The sequence below is a fragment of the Pteronotus mesoamericanus genome, unplaced genomic scaffold (genome assembly GCF_021234165.1).
Source record: "Pteronotus mesoamericanus isolate MK-2021 breed Mesoamerican mustached bat unplaced genomic scaffold, CSHL_Meso_final scaffold_651, whole genome shotgun sequence".
Taxonomy (NCBI): Eukaryota; Metazoa; Chordata; class Mammalia; order Chiroptera; family Mormoopidae; genus Pteronotus; species Pteronotus mesoamericanus.
Window position 1 is genome coordinate 30895536 of NW_026555325.1, and position 24171 is coordinate 30919706.

The 24171-nt window shown below is 36.9% G+C and overlaps 1 protein-coding gene across 1 annotated transcript in view; it reads right to left on the bottom strand.

Moving 5' to 3' along the window:
• Positions 1-3992: 3992 nt before the first annotated feature.
• Positions 3993-24171, bottom strand: part of CFAP210 (cilia and flagella associated protein 210) — a 35576-nt gene continuing 15397 nt past the window's right edge. Inside the window, exons 5-9 of the mRNA XM_054562394.1 lie at positions 19141-19297; positions 16344-16483; positions 13919-14111; positions 13029-13193; positions 3993-4337 (exon numbers count right to left, since the gene is read on the bottom strand). Of these exons, the coding sequence (XP_054418369.1) occupies positions 3993-4337; positions 13029-13193; positions 13919-14111; positions 16344-16483; positions 19141-19297 (1000 nt within the window). The remainder of the gene's footprint in view (positions 4338-13028; positions 13194-13918; positions 14112-16343; positions 16484-19140; positions 19298-24171) is intronic.

Sequence of the window (24171 nt, forward strand, 5' to 3'; positions counted from 1 at the left end):
TATACTTTTATTTTACCCATGGGTATATAGAATTTGTGTTAGGCAAAAACTGAGCAGAGTTGAACAGAACTGAGCTTAAGAATTTAGCCAGCAGTAACAGTTTCCAGAAGGTTTGCGAATAAGTCCTAGTATAAATGTTTAATAATGATGTTTTCGATTGATTGCAGTGTGTCTTTGCCTCAGCAAACTTTTAAGGTTACACTTGGAATTTGCATTACCATCTAGTAGAGAAGCTCATGTGCTTTTTAATTTCTCCAAATTTCCCAGCATTTTGAATACTGTATTATATCCTTTGCCTGCCAGCTCTAATAGAACACTGTTGTAAAGCCATATAACTGTTAATTGACTTGTAAGAAATATCAATTCTAGTTTTTGGTTTCGGTTTTTTTGTTTTGGGGTTTTTAAAAAAATTTTTTTTTTAATTTAAAGTAGACACATGTTGGGGAAAATGCACCCGAGAGTCACGGAAAATACATATGCTTAGGTAAGAATGTTCTGACCATCTAGTAATTTGTATGTATGAACAGGTGAATATTATTAAACTTTCAAATTCTGGAGTGTTTTTTTTAATGTTTTTTTTTAGCCAGGAGAATATGTAAAATGTTGAGTGCTTCATCACATGGACTGTGCAAATTGTGTATTAAAATACTTTTAGTATCAGTTTGCTTTTCCTATTTTCATTTTTCTAAGACTGTTTCCTAAACATTTCTTAATCTAATACTGTATACCCTTTTTATTTTTAAATTCTGGTTCATAATTTTAAGGCCCCTCCTAAAGTCCTAGATACCCAAATTGTATTGGTTCTAGTTTACATTTTTGCCACAAATTGTAGCTGTGGGTTTCTTTTATGAAAGTCGCAGATTAGAACAATTGTGTTTCCATTGCTCTGTGTATGTTTTGCCATTCACTCTTTATACTGAATTGTTTGTAATAATTTTAAAACTGTAGACTTTTTAATGTGCCTAACTCTAGTACAAAGCACAGCCCAATTGAATCAAATTGTGTATGTTAGGGAGAAAATCTAGTAATATCTTTGGTCTTTTATGTTACCTTTAACTGAACTAAGTTGGTTATAAAACATTTATATAACTCACCATTTTGTAGAAACTTGTTTTCTGTTTCATAATGTGAAGATAACTTTATCCAAAACTAGTCATCACCCCTATGTAATACACTCCCTAAAGCAATTTAAAGGAAAGGATATATATCAGAGGTTCCCAGACTTTATTAGTTCATTGTGCCTTTGCATGACAACTCTAAGCCAAAAACAAAAAAAGAAAAAAGAAAAGATCCCCAACAATTCTATTGAATAGTTCAAATAGCTAAAGCCTGTCATAACAACTTAGTAGCTAGGTGAAAAATTTATTTCACTCTTTCATGCTTAAATACAATTAGTTACTAATGGGATATATGCAACTTAGTCATTGCACTAAAACCTTGAAATCAGATTGGATGCCATCACCCTCTTGTACATTCTTGTGTCATACTTGCAGTTTTTTCCAGCACCTGCTGAGCACCCAGGTTTATAAAGATAGGATGTCATCAAAGGGGTGGTACATTTAATACATTGAAACTGAACTATCTCAAACTAGTAAAACCTGTAGAGTCCTATAGATGTCAAATATTGGTTCCCTTCAAGTTTTTTAAATATCCTACACAGCTCTGCCTTTGTCAGGTCACTGTGGTCCTTAGGTCACCTTGGCACGCAATTTGGGAATCAGTGTAGTGTTCTTTTTAATATTCAGCTACATTAGTCTTTTAACAGAATTTGTTTAGATCCTAGGTTAGGATCTGTAAACCCAGAAATTAGGATTCAGAGTGATGGCTTAGCTTACAGAAGCATCTGCCGTTTTTTAGAAGTATAGGCCGCTACCCTCATCCCAGTTATTAGTCACAATCCTGGGTATGTGCAAGTCACTGTCCTGAATAGCCTATGAGAGAGTGTTGCGAAGTCCTGAAAGTACCTGCAGGATGGGGGGTGGATGGAGCGGGGCGGGTAGTATACTTTATTGCTCAAGGATCCCCAGAGATCTTGGCATCAAATATTTTTGCTATAAGACTTGATTCCTGAGAGATTGACAGTCTGTGTAACTTACACCTATACTCAGCATTCTCATTTGTAGAAGTCTATCTCAGAGGTACACTGATGAATATATGAAACAAAGCTGTTAATTGCAGAGTTTATAGTAGCCAAGACTGGAGAGCATGAAATTGGTATACCGCTGGTTGAATAAACTGGTACAGAAGTGTAACTGAATACTATGCCAGATGGGGAAAAAAATAAGGGTCTTTACTGAACTGATCTCTAGGATATAGTAAATGAAAAAAAGCAAGATTGCTTTGTGCAAGGGTAAAATGCAAATGTGTATATATTTGTTTATATTAAAGAAGCAATGGGCAAAGGACAACAGTGAAAAGGTAACCTACTTTTCTGGGGAGTGGGGGAGAAAAATGTTTGCAAGTTATACCTGATAAGGGGTTAATGCCACAGTTTGTAAAGAACAAGTCAAAAGCAATGGAAGAAAACACAGACTCAAGTAGACATTTCTCCAATGATAATAACTTTGCAGCATCAACAAGGAAATACAAATCAAAACCACAATGAGCTAGCACCTCATACTCATTAGGATGGCTACTATTTAAGTGTTAGTGAAGATGTGCGCCCTTGTGCAATGTTGGGAATGTAAAGTGGTGCAGCTCACAGAAAACAATATGATGGTTCCTCCAAAAAACTTAAAAACTTAAAAAAAGTTGCCATCTAGTAATTCCACTTTTGAACATACATCCAAAAGAATTTAAAGCAGTGTTTCAGAGATTTGCACATCAGTGTTTTATAGCAGCAGCATCCACCACAGTCCAGAGGTGGAAGTAGCCAAAGTGTCCACTGATGAAGGACTGGATAAAGAAAATTTGGTATATATACATGATTTAGTAGTTTTAAAAAAGAAAGGGATTCTGACACTACATTAAATGAACCTTGAGGACATTATGCTAATGGAAGTAAACCAAAGACAAATATTGTGTAATTCTACTTAATGAGTTAATATAAAGTTAAATTCATGAGAAATGGAAAGTAGAACAGTAGGTCCCAGGAGCTGACCAGAGGGGAAAATGAGTTGCTTAATGGGTATATAGTTTCAGTTTCTCAAGATGACAAAGTTCTGGAGGTTGGTTACACAACAACATGAATTATACTATTGAACTGTACTCAAAAATGGTTAAGATGGTAAAATTTGTGTTACACATTTTATATCAGTAAAAAAAAAGGAGCAGGGGAATGCTGAATCTGTATCAACTTGGTTGCCTAACTACATGTAGATTTCCACTGACCTTAAAATGGTAATTTGCATGTCTAATGAGATACACTGAAGCCAAAAAGAAGCCATAAATTGCATTTAGTAATCAGATTATTAGTAATAATATTGGTAGTGTTATTAGAAACTAAAATTTAAGTATTGAATAATAAATACACAGTTTTCTGAAGAGGAAAGAACTTCCATTGGAATATTCGGCTATAAAAATGAAGTAATGAAGGTATGATATAGATAAACACTGAAAATATGCTAAATGAAATAGGCCAGACACAGGCCACATTATGATTCCACTTCTACAAAATATCCAGAATAGGCAAGTCCACAGAGACAAAGCAGGCGAGTGATTGCCAGGGGCTTTGGAAAAGGGGAATGGGGCCTGACTGCTTAACAGGTGCAGGGTTTCCATTTAGAGCAATGAGAAGGTTCTGGAACTCAATGGTAATGGTTATACAATTTATGAATATAAATGCAACAACACATTTTTAAGTGGCTAAAATTTACATTTTATGTTTACATATTTTTACCAAAATTTTAAAAACTGAATTAACCAGTGATGAAGATCACACATAATTATATTTAGGTGAAGAGCAGCTTTATTAAATTACAAGCCTGAAATTCACTTAACACTTGTAGCTTATTAGTTACAACTTAGTCTCAATCTTAAAAGTAAATTTTTTTCTACCATGTAAAACCTAGCCTTCCCTTACACTTTTGAAAGTCATTGTATTTTGGTCCCTGAGAGTTATAAGAAGGGAGCTGGACTCCAGTGACATCATTTGCCTGACAGCTAGGTCTTAATCCACCTCTGTCCATAAAAACTGGTCCACAGCCACCGCCAGGTCCTCCCTGTACAGCTTTCACAAGAGGATAAATATATTTCCTTGTTGATTCAGTCTCAAGTTCAATTACTTCTCTGGCATAATCCTGAAATTCTTTCTCCTTTTCCTCTACAAGATCTTCAGTAAGTCTGCAATAGTCCAATTGTGCTTGTTTTGCTTGCTTTGCATTAAACTTATTTTTGGCCTAATAGGGAGAGAAAGAAAATACAAATTCATATTAGAAACAAGGCTGACTTTCTAAATATATGTAGCATTTGAAGTTGTAGATACAATTTTCTGAACTCAATTGATATTTGACAAAATTCTGACTTAACAACTGTATACTATAATTTATTTCAGAACTTTTCCATGCTCCTCACAGTATCATCATGCTCAAAAGTCAGGGCTCAATGAAACTTACCTTAATAGCCTTAGGTGATGATATGCCTTCAAACAATACAGAAAAATAGTTAAAAGCATGAAATGTAGATAAAATAACCAAGTTTAGAATCCTATTTATATCATTTATAATGTGTACTAGGGCAGACGTAGAAGGCATATCAATCACTGTCCCAGTCCATCCACTATTCTGAAGACACTCCAACCCACCGTCCTAAGTCAACCTGATAGACCATGTGCCCCAGGCACATAAGATTAAATTAGCAGTTACTATCTGAACTAAGTTAAAGCACTACATTCTCTCTATCCCAATAATTTGAAGTTGGAACAAGTGGCACTTAACAACATAGGTCCATCAGGAGCAGGATAGAATAAGCAATCTACCAAAATTCAACTTACCAACATTTCATAAAAATATTTTTTAAAGATTTTTATTTTTAGAGAGATGGGAAGAGAGGGAGTGAAACATCAATGTGTGAGAGATGTATCAATTGGTTGCCTCTCATACACCCCCAACCAGGGACCTGGCCCACAACCCAAGCATGGACCCTGACTGGGAATCAAACCAGTGACCTTTTGGTTCTTAGGACAGCGCTCAATCCACTGAGACACACCAGTCAGGGCCATTTCAAAAATTTAAGTCTTTATATTTGTGCACAAGATTGTTCCTTTATATTGTATGAGATTTTTAAATGTATGTTTGGAGAGAGGGGAAAGGAGGGAGACAGAGAGGAGGAGAAACATGGATGTGAGACAGAAGCATCAACTGGTTGTCTCTTTTATGCACCCTGACTGGAGACAGAACCTGCAACCCAGGAACATGTCCTGATTGGGAAGCAACCCAGCAACCTTTTGCCTTGCAGAATTATGCCTAACCAAAAGGGTTACACCAGTTAGGGCTAGAGGATTTTAACATCTCTTGTTTTAATCCTCACCCAAGGACATTTTCCATTGCTTTCAGAGAGAAGAAGGAAAAGAGACAAACATCAATGTGAAGGAGAAACATCAACTGGTAGTCTCTAGTATGTGCCAGGACCAGGGATTGAACATGTAACCTAGGCATGTGCACTGACAGGGAATCGAACATGCAACCTTTTGGTTACAGATGACACTCCAACCAACTAAGCCACACTGGCCCTGGTGGGATTTTAATGACTTTCAGATTACTATGAAGTTTGGGTTGACAACTTTTTCATTTTGTCATCTTAGTGGCATTTTTTAAAATGCCAAGTTTGTAAAAACTTCAGTGATTTTGTATACTCATGGATATATTTTAATGGTCATAAAAATATTTTTCAAAATCAGTAACCAACAATTCCCGCATAAAATAGGAGCCAAATCTGATATCTAATATAAATTGAAATTTATGAGGAAACAGAGCAACCAAATTAATACCAATTTTTTTAATCAAAAACATAAGATATCAAATCATATTTCTAGCACATTGTCTTCCATGGTTCATTTTAGTTACAGTATTATCCTTTAATTGTTAAGCTTTCCATCTGGTTTGGAATATTAAGTTCAAGAATTATAAATGTATGGCCTGACAATAAAGGGAAATCATACTATTTTTTCAATTTTTTATTAAATTTTTATCAAATTATTAAATTATTCAATTTTTTATTAATTTATTAAATTACACTATTGGTTAATAGGCTCACAGAGGTTTCAAGTGTACATTTCTGTGCTACAAGATCTGTATATTGCACTGTGTGTCTACCACCCAAAGTCAAGCCATCTTCTGTCATCATATACTAGGTCCGCTTAAGGCTTACATGCTATTTGTTGAATTGGTATAGAGTATGAGGAGTTTAAAAAACTAGAAAATGGCATTCAATAAGATTTTTTAAAAGTTGAAAAGCTATAAACTATCATTAAAGGTAAAATATGTACTATAAAATGGGATCTTAACAAAAAGCAATTGGGATATGTTGATTTAGTGGTGGTTTGCAGAATAATATTGAGGAAACGGAGAAACATTCAGTATTGTAAAAAGGAAGTAACAATGGAGTGAAAGGATTACATAATGGATCATATGATTGGTGCCTCAAGTTTGACATGCACTAAGTATAAATACAGGCTAGTAAGAGAAAACTTAAATATATTTTTTAAAATTTAGCCCTGGCTGGTGTGGCTCAGTGGATTGAGTGCTGACTTGAGAACCAAAAGGTCGCTGGTTCAATTCCCGGTAAGGGCACATGCCTGGGTTGTGGGCCAGGTTCCCAGCTGGGGGCAGGAGAGAGGCAACCGATTGATATCTCTCGCACATTGATGCTTCTCTCCCTTTTTTTCTCCCTCCCTTTCCCTCTGTCTAAAAATAAATAAAAATAAAATCTTTTTTAAAACTAAGATTTTAAAAAAAAATTGTAACAGATGGGGTAAGGTAACAAGAACTTTTGAAGGATGAAAGAGGGCTCATATTTTAGAAACTGGAAAATACAGTGAAAGAATCAAATATTTATCCTGTCTTTTCTTTAAAAGTTGTACCTCAGAGAAACCAAATTGCTGATCACGAAAAGTTTTTTGAAGACGACAAATGCATAAGAAGGAATGACAATATCAACATTTTGCCACCTCATAAATTAAGAGGTTTAGGCAATGATCATCAAAGGCTGTTCGTACCACAGAAAGTGAGACAACAGTTATTATGTGTCTTCTGATGGAAGTACCACCTATACTTCCCTTGGTATTGATGCAATACCACCTATAAAGGATTTTACCAAAAAATTGAACCTAAGCCCTGGCCAGGTGGCTCAGTTTATTGGAGTGTCATGCCTTACACCAAAAAGTTGTGAGTTTGATTTCCAGTCAGGGCATATGCAATAATATTTCTTTCTCACATCAATGTTTCTCTCTCTCAATCTCTCTCTCCTTCCTCCTCCCCACCCCCCAAAATCAATAAGCATATACTCAGGTGAGGATTAAACAAAAATTGAACCTAAATCCAATCTAAACTAGATTTTACATAAAATGCAGGGAACATTAAACTATACCACAGGGATTGAAAGAGCAAAAGCCAGGCTAATAATTCTAAATCATAAGAAACCCAGTTTATTTAACAAATAAATTGCAAGACAAACACAATAAAGACAAGAAGGGAGAATTTACAACAAAAAGAGAGGATGGAGGTGGAGGAGGAGTTATAGATTAAAGGAGATTTCAAAGACATATCAGCCAAATACAATACATGTACCTTGTTTGATCCCAATTCAAACAACACAATTTAGAAAGTACTCATGAGACAATTTGGGGAATTTAAACACTGAATGTTAATTGTTTTACCTGCCAGAATGGCTATCATCAATAAATCAACAAACCACAAATGCTGGCGAGGATGTGAACAAAGGGGAGCCCTTTGCACTGTGGTGGGAATGCAGACTGGCGCAGCCACTGTGGAAACCAGTATGGAGATACCCCCCAAAATTAAAAATGGATCTGCCTTTTGACCCAGCAATCCGACTTCTGGGAATATATCCCAAGGAACCTAAAACACTAATTGAAAAGAATATAATTACCACTATGTTCATTAGAGCATTATTTACAATTGCCAAGATATGAAGGCAATCTAAGTGTCTATCAGTAGATGAGTGGATAAAACAACTGGGCCATTTCCACAGTGTAATGCTACTCGGCCATAAAAAGGAGAAAATTTTGCCCTTTGCAACAGTATGAATGGAACTAGAGAGCATTATGCTAAGTTAAATAAGCCAGTCAAAGAGACAAATGCCATATGATTTCACACATATGTGGAATCTAATGAACAAACTGAACTAACAAGGAAAATGGGGACAGACTCATAGATGGAGAGCAGGACGACAGCTAAGGGTTGGGGGTGGACGGATGCAGCAAAAAGGGAAAAGGACTCATGGACATGGACAACAGTGTGGTGATTGTGGAGTGTGTATATAAGGGGACTAAATGGTAATGGAAAAAAATACAATTAAAAAAACACAGTTCATTGTTTTAGATGTGATAATGTAATTGTGATTATGTTAATTTCTTTTTTCCTTATTTATTTCTCTTTCTCCTCTTTATTCCCCTCCGCCTTGCACCCCACTCCCACCAGCATTCCCCCTCCCTTAGTTCATGTCCATAGGTTGTACGTATAAGTTCTTCAGCTTCTCCATTGCCAATATTATTCTTAACCTACCCCTGCCTATTTTGTACTTACTATTTATGCTTCTTATTCCCTGTACCTTTCCCCCTATTCTTCCCCCTCCCCCTCCCCTCTGATCTCCATTTCTGTGATTCTGTTCCTGTTTTAGTTGTTTGCTTAGTTTGTTTTTGTTTTTGTATTTGTTTTTGTTTAGGTTCAGTTGTTGATAGTTGTGAGTTTGTTGTCATTTTACTGTTCATAGTTTTGATCATCTTCTTCTTAGATAAATCCCTTTAACATTTCATATAATAAGGGCTTGGTGATGATGAACTCATTTAACTTGACCTCATCTGGGAAGCACTTCATCTTCCCTTCCATTCTAAATGATAGCTTCGCTGGATGGAGTAATTTTGGATGTAGGCCCTTGTCTTTCATGACTTTGAATACTTCTTTCCAGATCCTTCTTGCCTGCAAGGTTTCTTTTGAGAAATCAGCTGACAGTCTTATGGGAACTCCTTTGTCGGCAACTGTCTCCTTTTCTCTTCATGCTTTTAAGATTCTCTCCTTATGTTTAATCTTGAGTAATGTAATTATGATGTGCCTTGGTGTGTGCTTCCTTGGGTCCAACTTCTTTGGGACTCTGTTGAGTTTCCGGGATCTCCTGGAAGCCTATTTCCTTCGTCAGATTGGGGAAGTTCTCCTTCGTTATTTTTTCAAATTAGTTTTCAATTTCTTGCTCTTCCTCTTCTCCTTCTGGCACTGCTATGACTCGGATGTTGGAATGTTTAAAGTTGTCCCAGAGGTTCCTAAGCCTCTCCTCATTTTTTTGAATTTTTGTTTCTTCATTCTGCTCTGGTTGAATGTGTATCTCTTCCTTCTGCTCCAATTGTTGATTTGAGTCCTAGTTTCCTTCCCTTTACTGTTGGTTCCCTGTATATTTTTATTTCACTTCACATAGCCTTCACTTTTTCCTCCATTTTGTGACCATACTCAACCATTTCTGTGAGCATCCAGATTACCAGTGTTTTGAATTGTGCATCTGATAAGTTGTCTACTTCTTCATCACTTAGTTCTATTTTTGGAGCTTTGATCTGTTCTTTCATTTGAGCCATATTTCTTTGTATCAGCACACCTGTTACATTGGAAGGGGCAGAGCCTTAAGTATTCACCAGGGCAGGGGAACCTAGGTCATTGCATTGTGACTGTGTGTGTGTGGAAGGAGTCCAAGATGCAGCAAGGGCAAGGGTCTGAGAGGGAACAATGCTGCTTGCTTGGCTCTCAGCCAGCTTTCAGTCACTTCCCCTGCTACCCACAGGCAAATTGGGCCCTTCTGGTGCTGATTCCCAGGTGAGTTCTAGGATCCTATGGGCCTCTCTGATGCACTCTCCTGAGAGGCTGGGAGTTTTTCTTGCTGCTGCAATCCCCACAGGTTTTTACAACCAGAGATTTTGAGGTTTTCTTTTCCTGCACTGGAATCCTGGGTTGCATGGCCTGTCTCGCTCCCTACCTGTTCCTCCCAGGTTATCCACCTCAAGTGTGGGACTGCCGGGTCCTCCAGCCGCCGCCTTCCCACTCATCCTCTCCGCCCCAGCAGCCCATCTCCGCCCCTCCTGCCAGTCTGGATGAATGTTTCTTCTTTAACTCCTTGGTTGTCAGATTTCCATACAGTTCGATTTTCTGGCAGTTCTGGTTCTTTTTTGTTTTTAAATTTGTTGTCCTTCTTTTGGTTTTGTGAAGAGGCAGAGTGTACCTACCTATAACTCCATCTTGGCTGGAAGTGATTATGTTAATTTCTTACAAGTCCCTGAGTTTTAGAGACACTCTGAAATATATATTAATAAAATTTTACAATCTCTGGGATTTGCTCCAAAATAATATAGCAGATCCTACTTCTGGTAATGGCTGTCTAGAGAGGCTGGCTAATCCCCCTCCACAGATAGCAAGTTTATTATTAAAAATTACAAAATCCAATATTTCAGAGCACTAGAAAGTGACCACGTGCTGGCAAATACTTAGTAAGTGTCCTTTCATGAAAAACTGCTGCTAAATAATTGCATGTAATCTTATGGCATTCGTGTCTGGAGGGCATTGCTATCGCCTCAGGTTAGGTGATGAAACTTGCAGATTTACTGGACAATGATGTCAGATTCCATTGGGACTAGGTGGCAAAGCAGCTTGAAATTTAAGTGATTCTAGAAGCAAGACAGTTATATAAGAATTGAGATAAAATTTACAGACATCCCTAACTAATTGATAGACTACACATTCACACAGGAGATCCCAGGAATTCCAGCAAAATTAAAAGCCTGGAGGAATTGTGAATTTGCTTTTTTTTGGAATACAGTCCTTAACCTACACACAGCTTGTGCAGCAGGGGTAAACAGTTGTCCAAAGATAAACTGTACCCATATTACTGGTTGACTCTCAGTGCCAGTACAATAAAGAACCCTAGAGACCTAGAGAGTCAGGCTCAAAAAAACAAGCATTAAAACCGTGGTACATTTACACAATGGAATACTACACAGAAGAAAAAAAGAAGGAATTCCTACCATTCGTGACAGTATGGGTGGAACTGGAGAGCATAATGCTAAATGAAATAAGCCAGGCAGTGAAAAACAAATACCATATGTTCTCATCTGTTAGTGGAACCTAATTAACAAAGCAAACAAGCAAGCAAAATGGAACCAGAGTCACCGAAATAAAAGACAAACTGACAGGGACCAGAGGGGTGGGGGGAGGAACATAATGGGGGAAAGAAGGGGAAGGGTCAATTCAGGGAGCATGTATAAAGGACCCCAGACAAAAACAATGGGGAGGGGGGAGGATTGAATGCGGGGGTGTGGGCAGCGGAGAGTAATGGGGGAAAATGAGGACAACCGTAATTGAACAACAATAAAATTTTGAAAAAGAAGCAAAAAAAAAAAAAATTAGCAGCAACATTAAGGCTACCTATTGTGCTGAAGACAGATTTCATAACTTGCATCCAGGGAGAGTAATTGCCTACTGAAACAAAAAGCAATAACCCTTAGAACAAAACAGAATCTACAACATATTCTATATAATGTCGAGTTTTCATTCAATTAAGAATTACTAGACTTGAAAAGAAATGGACAAGTGTTACATTGTTCTAAAAAAAGAAAATTCCACTTCTGGTATAGAAACAAAAGAACCAAAAGGAGAAAGTCAAGTAGATATTTGTATACCAAAGTGCACAGAGGCATTATTTGCAATAGCCAAAAGATGGAAACAACCAAGATCCGTTGATGGATGTAAGAGTAAACAAAATATGCCATGTACATACAATGGAATAGTATTCAGCCTTAATAAGGAATGAAACTGACACATGAAGCAACATGGCTGGAGCTTGAAGACATTACGCTAAGTGAGATAAGAGAGCAAAAGAATGAGTATTGTATGATTCCACTAATAGGAGTTACCTGGAAAACCCAGATTCATAGAGACATGGCAGAATAGTATTTACCAGAGGCTGGGAGGAAGGGAGAATAGAGAGTTACTGTTTAACGAGTATAGAATTTCAGTGCAGGAGGAAGAAAACATTATAGATATGGACAGTGTTGATAGTGGCACATCGGTGTGAATGTACTTAATGCCCCTAAACTGAATGGGTAAAATGGTAAATTTTATGCTATATGTATTTTACCACATTAAAAAATAAGTGAATACTCAACAATAAGAAACCAAATAACCCAATAAAATAATTAGCCGAGATTTGAATAGAGTTCACAAAAGAAGACACAAATGGCTAAGAAGAATATGAAAAGATGTCCAATATTTTTAGTCATTAGGAAAATCAAAATAACACCACAAGATATCACTACCTAGAATAGTCAAAATCAAAGGATGACAATACCAAATGTTAGTGAGGATATGGAGCAACTTGTCCTCATATATGTTGCTGGTAGTGATGGAAAACGGTACAGCCATTGTGGAAAACAGTTCTTAGTTACAAAGGATTGAGTGCCAGGCCCTTGATACATGTCCTAAAGTTTCTTGTACCCCTACTCACCTCAGACATGAAACCTGTGAGGTCCTCATTAGTATAGCTTCTGGGTTATAGTTACAAAGAGGGGAAAAACTGAAACAAGATGGGCATCACAGCCAGCCATATGCACTGACATTCTTTTTTACATCTACTAAAGCAAAATGGATACTAAAGAAGGGTAAATATTTGTGCAAAAACATATAAATCCAGTATGGGAACTTCAACCAGATAAGTACAGAAACTAACTCTTTACATCTCTGACATATTTTATTGTGTCATAACAATAATGACCAGCTGATCTTACCTGACAAAGGAAGCTGCTTGGGAAAGAAAACTAGCATGAACTCCATGTTACATATTTGTTGCTAAAATAAGTATAAACATTTAGGAATAATTACCATTTGCTGAATGTGGGCATCTTGAACTTCACGACGCTCTTTATCAGTTTTGCATTTTTTCTCCTTTTCATGCTCCCAGAAAATCTGATCTGCTTTTATGACAGCCAGCAATTTTTCTTTAGCCTCTATTTTTCCTTGTCTTTCTTCTTCCTCTTTATTTTTCATCTAGATGTTAAAAGGGAAAGAAAAACATTAAAACCATGTTTAGCGGCCAGTGCTCTCTAGATAAGGCATGGATTCAGAAAGCTGCAAGCAGTAAACCGTCCAGGAGCAATGCAAGGGCAGAATGTTTTATGAACCTGGGCTGATTGCCATGCGGACAATTTACTTTGGCTTTATTTCTTGAATATCAGGACACACACAAGGAAAATGTAAATAAAATCATATTTCTTTAAAAAGAAAATACAGAAACAGAAAAAAGCAAGATCTTTTCAAGGTAGGGAAATAATTATAGCTGAAAAAAAAATTAGTTGCTACAATGTTTATAAATTATCCAATTTAATGTTATGACAGTCATATGGGAAATAAATTCTGAAGGATTAAGAAATACAGAAATGCAATGGGGTTATTTTTACTTGATGTCTTGAAAGCATTCAAATTAAAAATATATTAAGAGAATAAAAATTTTTATTTCAGATGGTTCTAAAACAAGAGATTATTACTTTGCATCTCTAAATATATTATTTGTAATTCATTGTCATGTTATCTTCTATTAGAAAGTAAATGTGGTCTGATTTCAAGAATATAGAAGATAATTCATACGTTGTTTTTCAAATATCTAATTTTTTTTTTTTTTTTTTTTGGTCAGAGATAACAGAGGAGTTGGAAACTACAGTGAAAGGGCTTAAATTTTTTTGTTTAATTTTATTTGTCAAAATTAAATTACTTACCACAGTGTTTCTATATTCTTCAATTGCTTTTAATTCTGCTTTGTTTTTTTCATATTTCTCTTTTTCTCTTTTTTCCCAGATGGCCTCAGCTTCTGCAATATCTCTAGCAATAATCAAATCTTCATTGTCAAGCTTCTGTTTTATTAATTCGCTCAGGAAGTTATTTATTCTTTCTCTACGTTCCTCCATTAGCCTATAACAAAATAACCATCACGCCAAATTTTCAAGAATAAATCTGCTACAGAGCCAATACAATTTGAAAAGATGGATCCTTTAGTTTTTTACAAGACTGAAAGGAGCCTCACTGCTATACATATATTATATATATTTTATATTATATATTTATATTATATATTTTATATATAAAAATATATTGTTTTAAGTGGGAATTATTTTTTAATAATTCATTTTTAGAATAAAGCATGCAGTGTCCCCCCCTTGTCTGTGGTTTTGCTTTCTGTGGTTTCAGTTGCCCGTGGTCAACCACAATCTGACAATATTAAATGAAAAGTTCCAGAAATAAACAATTCATAAGTTTCAAATTGCACCCCATTCTGAGTAGTGTGATGAAATCTCACTCTGTCCCACCGGAGACATGAATGAGCCCTTATTCAGTGTACATATGCTGTACACCTGCCTGTCAGTCACTTAGCAGCCGTCTTAGTGATCAGATCAAATACTATCATATGAGAATAGTAATGTATTCTAAGAATTCAAAGGGAGTAATGCATGCGATAGGATCTTGTGTATGTGTATGTTCAATACGTATAGGAAATAAAGTGTTAAAATTCTCCACAGTGAAAAATATTAAAAAATATTATACTACCAGGTTTACTCTGACATTGGAGACTTGCGTTATAAAATAAATCACAGGACTTTCTTCAAATAAAATCTCAAAAATATTTAGTAAAATTTATAAAATTCTGAATAAATCCATTCTCTTACTCTCTGCAAAACTGGATAAAAAGGGGGGACTATTTTTCAAAGAAATGGGGCATTTTTATTTGGGAAATTGAGAAAAAATACTTTTAAATTTAAATGTGACAAATTCACTAAATTACTGAGTGAATTTGCAAAGCAGTGTAGGAGAAATTATGAGAAAGGGCACAGAGCATGTCCCAAGGGAATTACACTCTGAAGTGGAGAAAAGACTCTTACAGCCAAAGGGTGATAAATGCCATGAGAAAGCTAGCAAATAATATGGGGAGAGAAAGAGAGAGAGAGAGAAAGAAAAAGAAGGAAGAAAGACTTCAAGGAAAAGGCGACATTTCATGTAGGCTTTCAAAAACAGTATCTTGAACACTTTTGATTGCCTGCTGTGTACCAGGCATTATTCCAGGTGCTGGAGACGACAATAAACAAAAACATTAAAAGTCTCTGTCCTCGTGGAACTTTCCTTAGAACTGGGGTCGGGGGACAGTAAACAAAACAAATAATTAAAAGAGTGCTATGGCCTGCAATGAGGAAAAAGACCAGTTAAAGGGATAAGCCACATGGGGGGTGGGGTTGGAATTTTAAGTAAGGTGGTCAGGGAAAGTCTGGAGGAGAAGGCAGTATTTGAGGGACGGTCTGACGGAGGCAAGGGAGGTGAGCATTCCCCAGGGAGGGCACGGAGCAGTCCAGCGCCAACGAGGACGAGGGAAGGAAGGAGAGAACAGCCTCCCTGCGGTCTGAGAGGGAGGCTGGCGGCAGCTGGGAACCGGGATGGGTGCAGAGCCTTAGGGGCCGCAGTAGCAGCGCTGTGACGTGAAGCCACCAGAGGATTTGGCACAAGGGAAGAGCCGGATCTCTAGACAGAAGCACTGTGTACTGCTGCTGGCTCCTCACCCTCACTTCCCTCATCCCAAGCTGCTCAGTAAACTGACTTCTGAATCCGATAAACAATTTTTAAAATCTCATTTAATTCCTTTATTGATTTAGCAGCAATGACTGCTCTTTTCTTACTGAAACTCTCCTCCCTTGCTGTTTCTCTGGTTTTCCTCCAACCTCTAGTAACTATTCTGTGGTCTTCACATTACCTTCTTTCTCTATTTGCCCTTTAAATGTGGACGTCCTCGGGACGATGACACCTTCGTTTCTTACCTGTTCACCCGAGGTGACTCACCCGTGTCCACAGTTCCATTAGCCACTTCCATATATATTGATGACTCGCAAAGCCATTCCCAGCTCATATCCCTATTCTAGAACAGAGATTTCCAGTATTTCCAGCCACCTACCTACCAGATCGACATCCTTTATATTCCAAGGAAACCCCAACTCACATGCCCCTAACTGAAATCTCATCACATTACTAAATGCCCTAGTCATACGTAAAATGATGACACCTTGATTCCTAAAGATTACTCTCATATCACAACTTCTGACTTATAATAAAATAATTTCAGACAGTACTTTATTAATTACATAAATTATTTTAAAAGCTCACCTGTGTGTTTCAGCTTCTTTTTCTTTCCTCATTTCAGTAAGACGCTTTTTTGCTGTGATAAATTTTTTAAGCTTTTCATCTTCCTCCTCTTGCTGCTGCCGTTCTACAGCTTTGATGACATTTTTATCATTCATATATTCCTTGGAGAAAAAAATTCTGTATTATCCTATCAAGAAAAATATCTTTCAACATATAAATATCTAACAAGAACCTGTCAAACGTTCACAGCTTCTGACCCAGTTATTTCCCTCTTGGAAATTCATCCCAAAGAGATCATCAGATTTTTACTTACCATGTGCTTCCTCTCAAAGTTATTTATATTGGTGACAAGTTGGAAACAACCTCTAAATATTCAATAATGGAGAAATGGTTAAATAAATTATACTCTCAGTGACACAGGAATACAAATAATATCACCGGTGGGGAGTGGGGGACAGAATGTAGACACTACATAGCATATTTTAGCAAATATATACAAATACAAGCTTATAATGTATATATAACTGGAAGAAATGTATCAAATGTTACCACTGGTTCTCTCTGGGGTATAAGATTATAGGTGACTTTTATATCTTCTTAATGCCTTTCTGTATTTCTTTTCAAATATCTCCTTTCTTTAAAAATATGTAATTAAAATAATTCTATAATCAGGACAGATACATTATACATATACAATTTTAATTTAATGTTTAAATAGTTAATATAGTCATGTGGCACACACATAAAAAATACTTAAAAGACACCTACCCCACCCACTCTCTACCTGCCTATTGTTAATTCTACCCATCAGACTCAATCACTGTGAAACCAGCTCCTAGCCCAGAGTTTAACACATAAACAAGAAAATATACAGATGTATATTTTAACAAAAATTTTTAAAGAGCTATTTTTAAAAACAAAATATAAAAATCTGTTTACATTAGCATATATTCCATGACCCAACCAGAGTTATTCATCATAAAAATAGATGCCTTTGAATGCAATAGCCTGGGTATACAGATATATTACTGTATTTTGTTACTATACATAGATACCAATTCAAGTTGAAAGTTATTAGGTTTACCATTAAATATCCAATATATTTATATCTCAGGGTCTACTCTACGTCTAGCACTCCTAATTACTCTTCTACTTTATGGGTTGTTACTTCTAAAAGCCTGTAATATGGTTAAGGAGATGCATTAGTCGACATGAAAAGCTAATGAAAATAGAAAATTATTAGAAGTGATTGTTTTGAATGATTTCTTAAAAGATTTATTTTGTTGTTTTTTCTAAGTTTACTGTAATATTCATATATATTTTTATAATAATAAAATATAGAGTTAATTAACATAAAGTTAATTCTCATTTCTAAAAATTGAAAGCCTCAGCCGAAGGTCCTAAAGCTAGTCAGGGGCAGAGTCAGCGTTCAAAGCAAGGCCTGCCCCATTCCAAAGTGACTCAGAGATATAACAGTGTTGCATCCATGAACCAAGAATATCATTTTGTGCAAAGAGGACAATCAGATTATAAGTAACTCTTAGATATTAAAACTTTGATTGCTAACGTAAAACTTCAATAGAAGGTGCCCTGACCAGCATGGCTCAGTTGGTTGTGCCACAAAGTGAATGGTCGCTGGTTGATTCCTGGTCAGGGCACATGCCTGGGTTGCAGGCGGTCCCGGCGGGGGTGCACTGGGATGTCTGCGAGAGGCAACTGATCGGTGTTTCTCTCATACATTGATTTGTCCCTTCCTCTTTTTCTCTCTCCCTTCCCCTCTCTCTAAAAGTAAATAAAGTCTTTTTTAAAAAAAAAAAAAAGTTCGACAGAAGGTTTAAAGACAAAGTTGAAGATAACTTTCAAACAAACAAACAAACAAACAAATGGCAGGAATAATTAACTGCCCACCCAAGATTCTTTCTTGTCTTTTGTGTTAGTAGCAGGACACAGCTTTTGTTCAGGGTGGCAATCTGCTCAGCAAAAAGACACTATTTCCAAGCTTTCCTAGGTGTGACTGAATTATGATCAGTGAGATTTAATGGAAATACTTAAGAGGGACTTGCAGAAAATTTCCTTAAAAGCAGAACAGACAGGGCATTCTTTTTTTGTCCTTCATCCTTTCTTCCTTCTTGTTGCCTTGAATGTGGATATGAGGAAGGAGCTCCAGCAGCTGCTATTCAGAGTCATGAGGCAACCTTGAGGACAGAAGCCATCTGTGTTCCAAGAAGAGCAAAGCAGAAAAAGAGAAGCTATCTCAGCCCTAACCGGTGTGGCTCAATTGGTTGGGCATCGTCCTGCAAACTAAAGGACTGCTGGTTCAGTTCCTGGTCACATGCCTGGGTTGCAGTTTGGTTGCTGGTCTTGGCACATAGGAGAGACAACCAATTGATGACTCTCTCACATCAGTGTTTCCCTCCCTCTTTCTCCCTCCTTTTCTTTCTCTCTAAAAAAACAAAATCTTTTAAAAAGACAGAGAGAAAGAAGCTATCTCAGTTGAGCTAAATCTTCAACTACCAGGGCAAAGGTACAGAAAATGTCTAACATTGAGAAATAGTCTATCTTCACAACTTAATACTGTATATATGATAACTCTCATTTTAAGGATAGGAAAATAATTTGAAAAAAGTCTCATTCTCTTTTCTTGTTCATGCATGAGAGCATATCCACATAAAACCATAGCAAATATAGCTTCCCCCAAAGTTTACTTAAAAACCCAGTCTAATAGCAACTTTTCTATTTCACTATTTATACAAATATATTAAAATTTAACCATTGAACTTTGTACATATTTTGAAGAGATGCTGTATTTCCAACTTACAAAAAACAGTTTCCTTCGTTCATCTGTCTCTTCTTTTTTCTTTTCTAGTTGTTTTCTAATTTCTATTTCATATAATAAATTCTGTTGCTTTATTTCCTCAGCATCCTTTTCTTTACTTTTTCTCCTTCTTTCTTCTTCCTCTTTATGTTCTTTTATTCTAAAGCAAAAAAAAAAATTATAATTGAAAACAAAGCAAAAAAAGAAAGGTTATATTTTAAAGAAACGAATAAGATTCTAACCTGGGATGACTTGAAGGTACAAAGAAGAACCTGTGGATTTTGGGGGGGACATGACAGATATATAAAGAGCAGTGGTTAAGTCAAATCCAAATTGGTTAGCCCAGAATTGCCAATATGTGCCTTCATTTGAAATGTTTCATTCCTCACCAAAATTAAGGCCTACACTCTGACTTCAAATATTTCTTTCCTTTAGAAAGAATCAGTAAACTGGAGGACATGTATGGTGGAATGGTGACATTATTTTTCAGAAAAGTCCCTCATCCCTGGTGCTTCTCAATCGCAGGACTAGATGATGCTATCTAAACCATGGGCCCAGCCACTCAGGAGAGGGGTTTCCATGGTTGGAGAGAAACAATGTTTTCGTACCTAACTGGCTACTTTCGTTGTCATTCTTCATGTAGCCAAATACTGACTAGCTATTCGTGCCTCTGAATGGTAAGCCATCAAATGCTGGTTCTCTCAAAGGGTTTAATGTGAGTTCTTCAGAGAGTCCTAAGCAGCTTCCTCGCTGCAGAGCTCTGACCTGAAGATTTAGCTCCAGCTCTGCCTCTTCATCCCCGCTCCGAAGACCCACCACTTCCCCTACAGCGTCTGCCGCCATCAGTGGGCTGCAGGCTCTGAGTGCCCTCCTCTGGCTGTCCATCCTCTGCATCCTGGCAAGACGCTGGAGCCTGAGCTGTCTACTTGCCCGTGGGTCCTTGTCAGCCGGGCAACTAGTGTGCAGGCTCCTCTGCCACTCTCCACCTACTGTCTCTAGCTTTTTGGGTTTTGTTTTTTCTAAACAGGCAGGCACAGGGTAGAGCAACAATCTACTAAATGAACTAAAAGACTGAGGAATAAACCTTTCCTTCCTAAGTGCCTAATCAAACACAAACTTTGTTTTTCTTGGAGTCTCCTCCCTTAGCTTCAGGGAAGGGAAGTTCCCTTCTGCTGGGCCACTGAGGACTACACAGTTAAAAGAGCCAGGAAGTCCCCTGTGGTGTTAAGTCACTACAGGACAGGAGATTCGTTATCCTTCTGTACAGAGGAAGCAGCTTTGGAGTCATAGTCACTGTCTTTAGAAGCTGCTAAGAAAAAAAGCCAATGCTGTCCACAGCTGAACCAGGTTTGTGATTGCCCTAGGAATACTAGGTTTTCACATTCTGTTTAGGTTGTTAGGACTATTTTGTACTTTATCAGTCTCTCAGAAGCAAACTCGCAAGTTAACAATTAGGATTTAAAGGGCATTATAAAAAGAGATGCATCTAATTTTGAGAAATGAAGTTTCTGAAGTGTTGAAATTGCTGCTTTTAGGGAAAACAACATGGTATAAAAAATTTGCAATTTTAACATTCCTTAGTGAATCTGGGACTCACCAACATTATACCTATGTTTAACAATGCATTGTTTTCACAAAGAAATTTACCTATTCTGAGAGTGAAAAAGAACAAAAAAAATATATCTAGGTCAGTGAAGGGGCAATATTGTCAGTGAATTATATAGATAATATATAACTATTAAATAATATTTAATTACCTATCAGCAAAGACTTTTACCTTAGTTTGGGTAGGTTACTCAACTATCTGCCATTAATTTAGCATAATGAAAAGATAACATGTATAAGGTTATCCAAGATTCTCTAGTTTAGAGGAAAAAAATACATGACATTTTTATCTCTGCTTTCAATGCCCATGTCCACAGGAGATACCAATAATCAACACAAAACTTTTCCTGCTGAGTCTTGGTCCTTCTCAAACCCAATGCTCACGATGAGCAGCCCCTACCTAACGATCATGGTAAAATTTGTCATGAAACCTCTATGCTGTCTCTGGTTCACATTCTGAAGGTCCCAAATCTGTATTTGTCTAGCCCAGATCTGACATGAGCCTATATAGAGGTTGTAGAGTCCTCCTATATAAGCAAGTGGGACCCCTACCCAAAATTTGGTTCATATGACACTCCACACATCAAGAGAATTTGAGAGAAAGTATTACATGAGAAACTACTGGAAGAGCTGTGCAGACACAGGTGGGTCTGGATTGACTTGGGCAAAGCAGAGGGAGTAGGTTTGGCCTTTACTGTGATGAACGGATGGGACTAGGGAAAAGCTCCCGGACACAGATTTAAATTTCCTGCTGGTGCCAAAAGAGGAAACAAGTCCAAGAGCCTTCTTATGAGCCTGTTCAGATGTAGGGCCAAAGGAGAAGAGAGGGTAAGACCTAAAAAGAAATCAGTAAACATCAAAAATGAGGTCTGACTCTGTAACAATAGACACACGTGATTCTTGTAGAGACAGCCCACTGGGCATCACCACCATGATGCCCAGTTTATATTCACACTGTTTAAAACCAATTCATCTTCCTCCTCTTCTAAACAAACTGACACTTTGGTCTCCTGTTCCTGTCATGTTGGATAGTACCACCTTATTTGCAGCTGTCTATGCTAGAGATGTAAGAATTATGTGTGTACTTGACTTTCTATAATCTTTAGATCTCTCATTTATTTATTTAACAACTACTCACTGAATTTCTACTATAATGACTAAATGAACAAATACGGTTTCCACCTTTAAAAAGCTTACATTCCTAATGAAGATAGGCAGAAATGAACAAACAAACACAACTAAATAGACAAATAATGTAATTATAAATCCAATTAGGTGTTATAAAGAAAATAAGAGACCAAGAAAACAACCGAGTTATTTATTTTACATAACTTTGCACAGAGCTGTTCCCCAATACCAGGAAGACCTCTTTGGGCTGGTGGAAACCCCACAGGTGAAGAATAGAAGGGTAAAATCCAGAAGGATGAAAAAGCATGTGAGAAGGCCTTGAGTCAGGAGAGGGTTTGTCAAGTGCTTGAGACATGGAAGATCTGGAATATTAGGATTAGGTGCAGGAGCTGATCTCTTCTGAAAAGCCTTCTCTACACCAGATCAGATGTCCATTTTGTATGCTTCCACATGCCATAAACATATATTTGAGCTTATATAGAGGTTATATAGTCCTCCTGTAAAGGCAAGTGGAACCCCTTTGACAAATATTTGACCAATAAATAAATAAATAAATAAGTTGGCAAAAAAGTTTGTTTGGTATTTTTCCGTAAGATGGCTCTAGTAGTAGTGCTTAGTTGTCTTTAACTTCATTCGAAACAATTTTGTTAGATTGTATTGTGACAGCTGTCACGTCAGCATGCATTTTTAAAAAATGTCAAAACTGGTGTATTTTTGTGTAGCCCTTTTAATATTGAAGATGGAAGAAAATAGGCAACATATTCAGCATACTATGCTTTGTTATTTCAAGAAAGGTAAAAACACAACTGAAATTTAAAAAAAAAAGATTTGTGCAGTGAATGGAGAAGGTGCTGTTACTGATCAAATGTGTCAAAAGTGGTTTGTGAAGTTACATGCGTGATTTCTCGCTGGACAATGCTCCATGGATGGGTAGACAGTTGAAAGTTGATAACGATCAAATCAAGACAATGATTGAAAACAATCAATTTTATACCACGCAGAAGATAGCCGACATGTTCAAAATATCCAAATCAAGCATTGAAAATCATTTGCACCAGCTTGGTTATGGTAATCATTTCGATGTTTGGGTTCCACGTAAGTTAAACAAAAAACCTTCTTGATTGTATTCTGCATGTGTTTTTCTACTTAAACATAACAAACACATTCCATTTTTAATACAAATTGTGATGGGTGATGAAAAGTGGATACTTTAGAATAACGTGGAATGGAAGAGATCATGGGGCAAGCAAAATGATCCACCACCAATCACACCAAAGGCTGGTTTTTATCCAAAGAAGGTGATGTTGTGTATATGGTGGAATTGGAAAGGAGTCCTCTATTATGAGCTCCTTCTGGAAAACCAAACAATTAATTCCAACAAATACTGCTCCCAACTGGAGGAACTGAAAGCAGCACTCAAAAACCATCTGGAATTAGTCAACAGAAATCGCCTAATCTTCCATCAGGGTAATGCAAGGCCATATGTTTCTTTGATGACCAGGCAAAAACTGTCCCAGCTTGGCTGGGGAGTTTTGATTCATCTGCTGTATTCACCAGACACTGCGCCTTTGGATTCCCACTTATTCCAGTCTTTACAAAATTCTCTTAATGGAAAAAATTTCAATTCCTGGAAGACTGCAGAAGATACCTGGACCAGTTCTGTGCTCGAAAAGATAAAAAGTTTTGGGAAGATGAAATGATGAAGTTGCCTGGAAGATGGCAGAAGGTAGTGGAATAAAACAATGAATACATTGTTTAATAAAGTTATTGGTGGAAATGAAAAATGTGTCCTCCTTTATTTTTACTTAAAAACCAAAAGAATTTTTTGGCCAACCCAACATTTACCATCTTATTTCCAAGACCACTTGGAAAGGTGATCCTGTGGCCCAAACATCACCTTCACGCAATGACTACAGGTGCGCGAGTGCCCATAAAAGGGTCAGCACTTGCCGGGCAGCTGGCTGGAGATTAAGCTGCTACCTGGAATTATCTCTGAGCTGCCACAGCTGATACAGAAAGAGATTTCTCAAAGGTGACTCCCTGGTCAAATATTTGCCTCCCTTTGCCAACAGTTCTGTCCCTAACAAACCCTTAGATCTCTACACTAAAGAAAAAAACTGTAATAAATCCAAAGGTTACTCTTCTCTTTTTACTGAGGGTTAAAATAACTGAAGAATACAATCTGGCAATACATGCAACCTGAGAATTGAAGTCTATATCACTTAGATATTTATGATTTTGAGAAATAAATATATACACAAAAACCAAACCATAATAACAAGATTTGAGCATATAAAAATA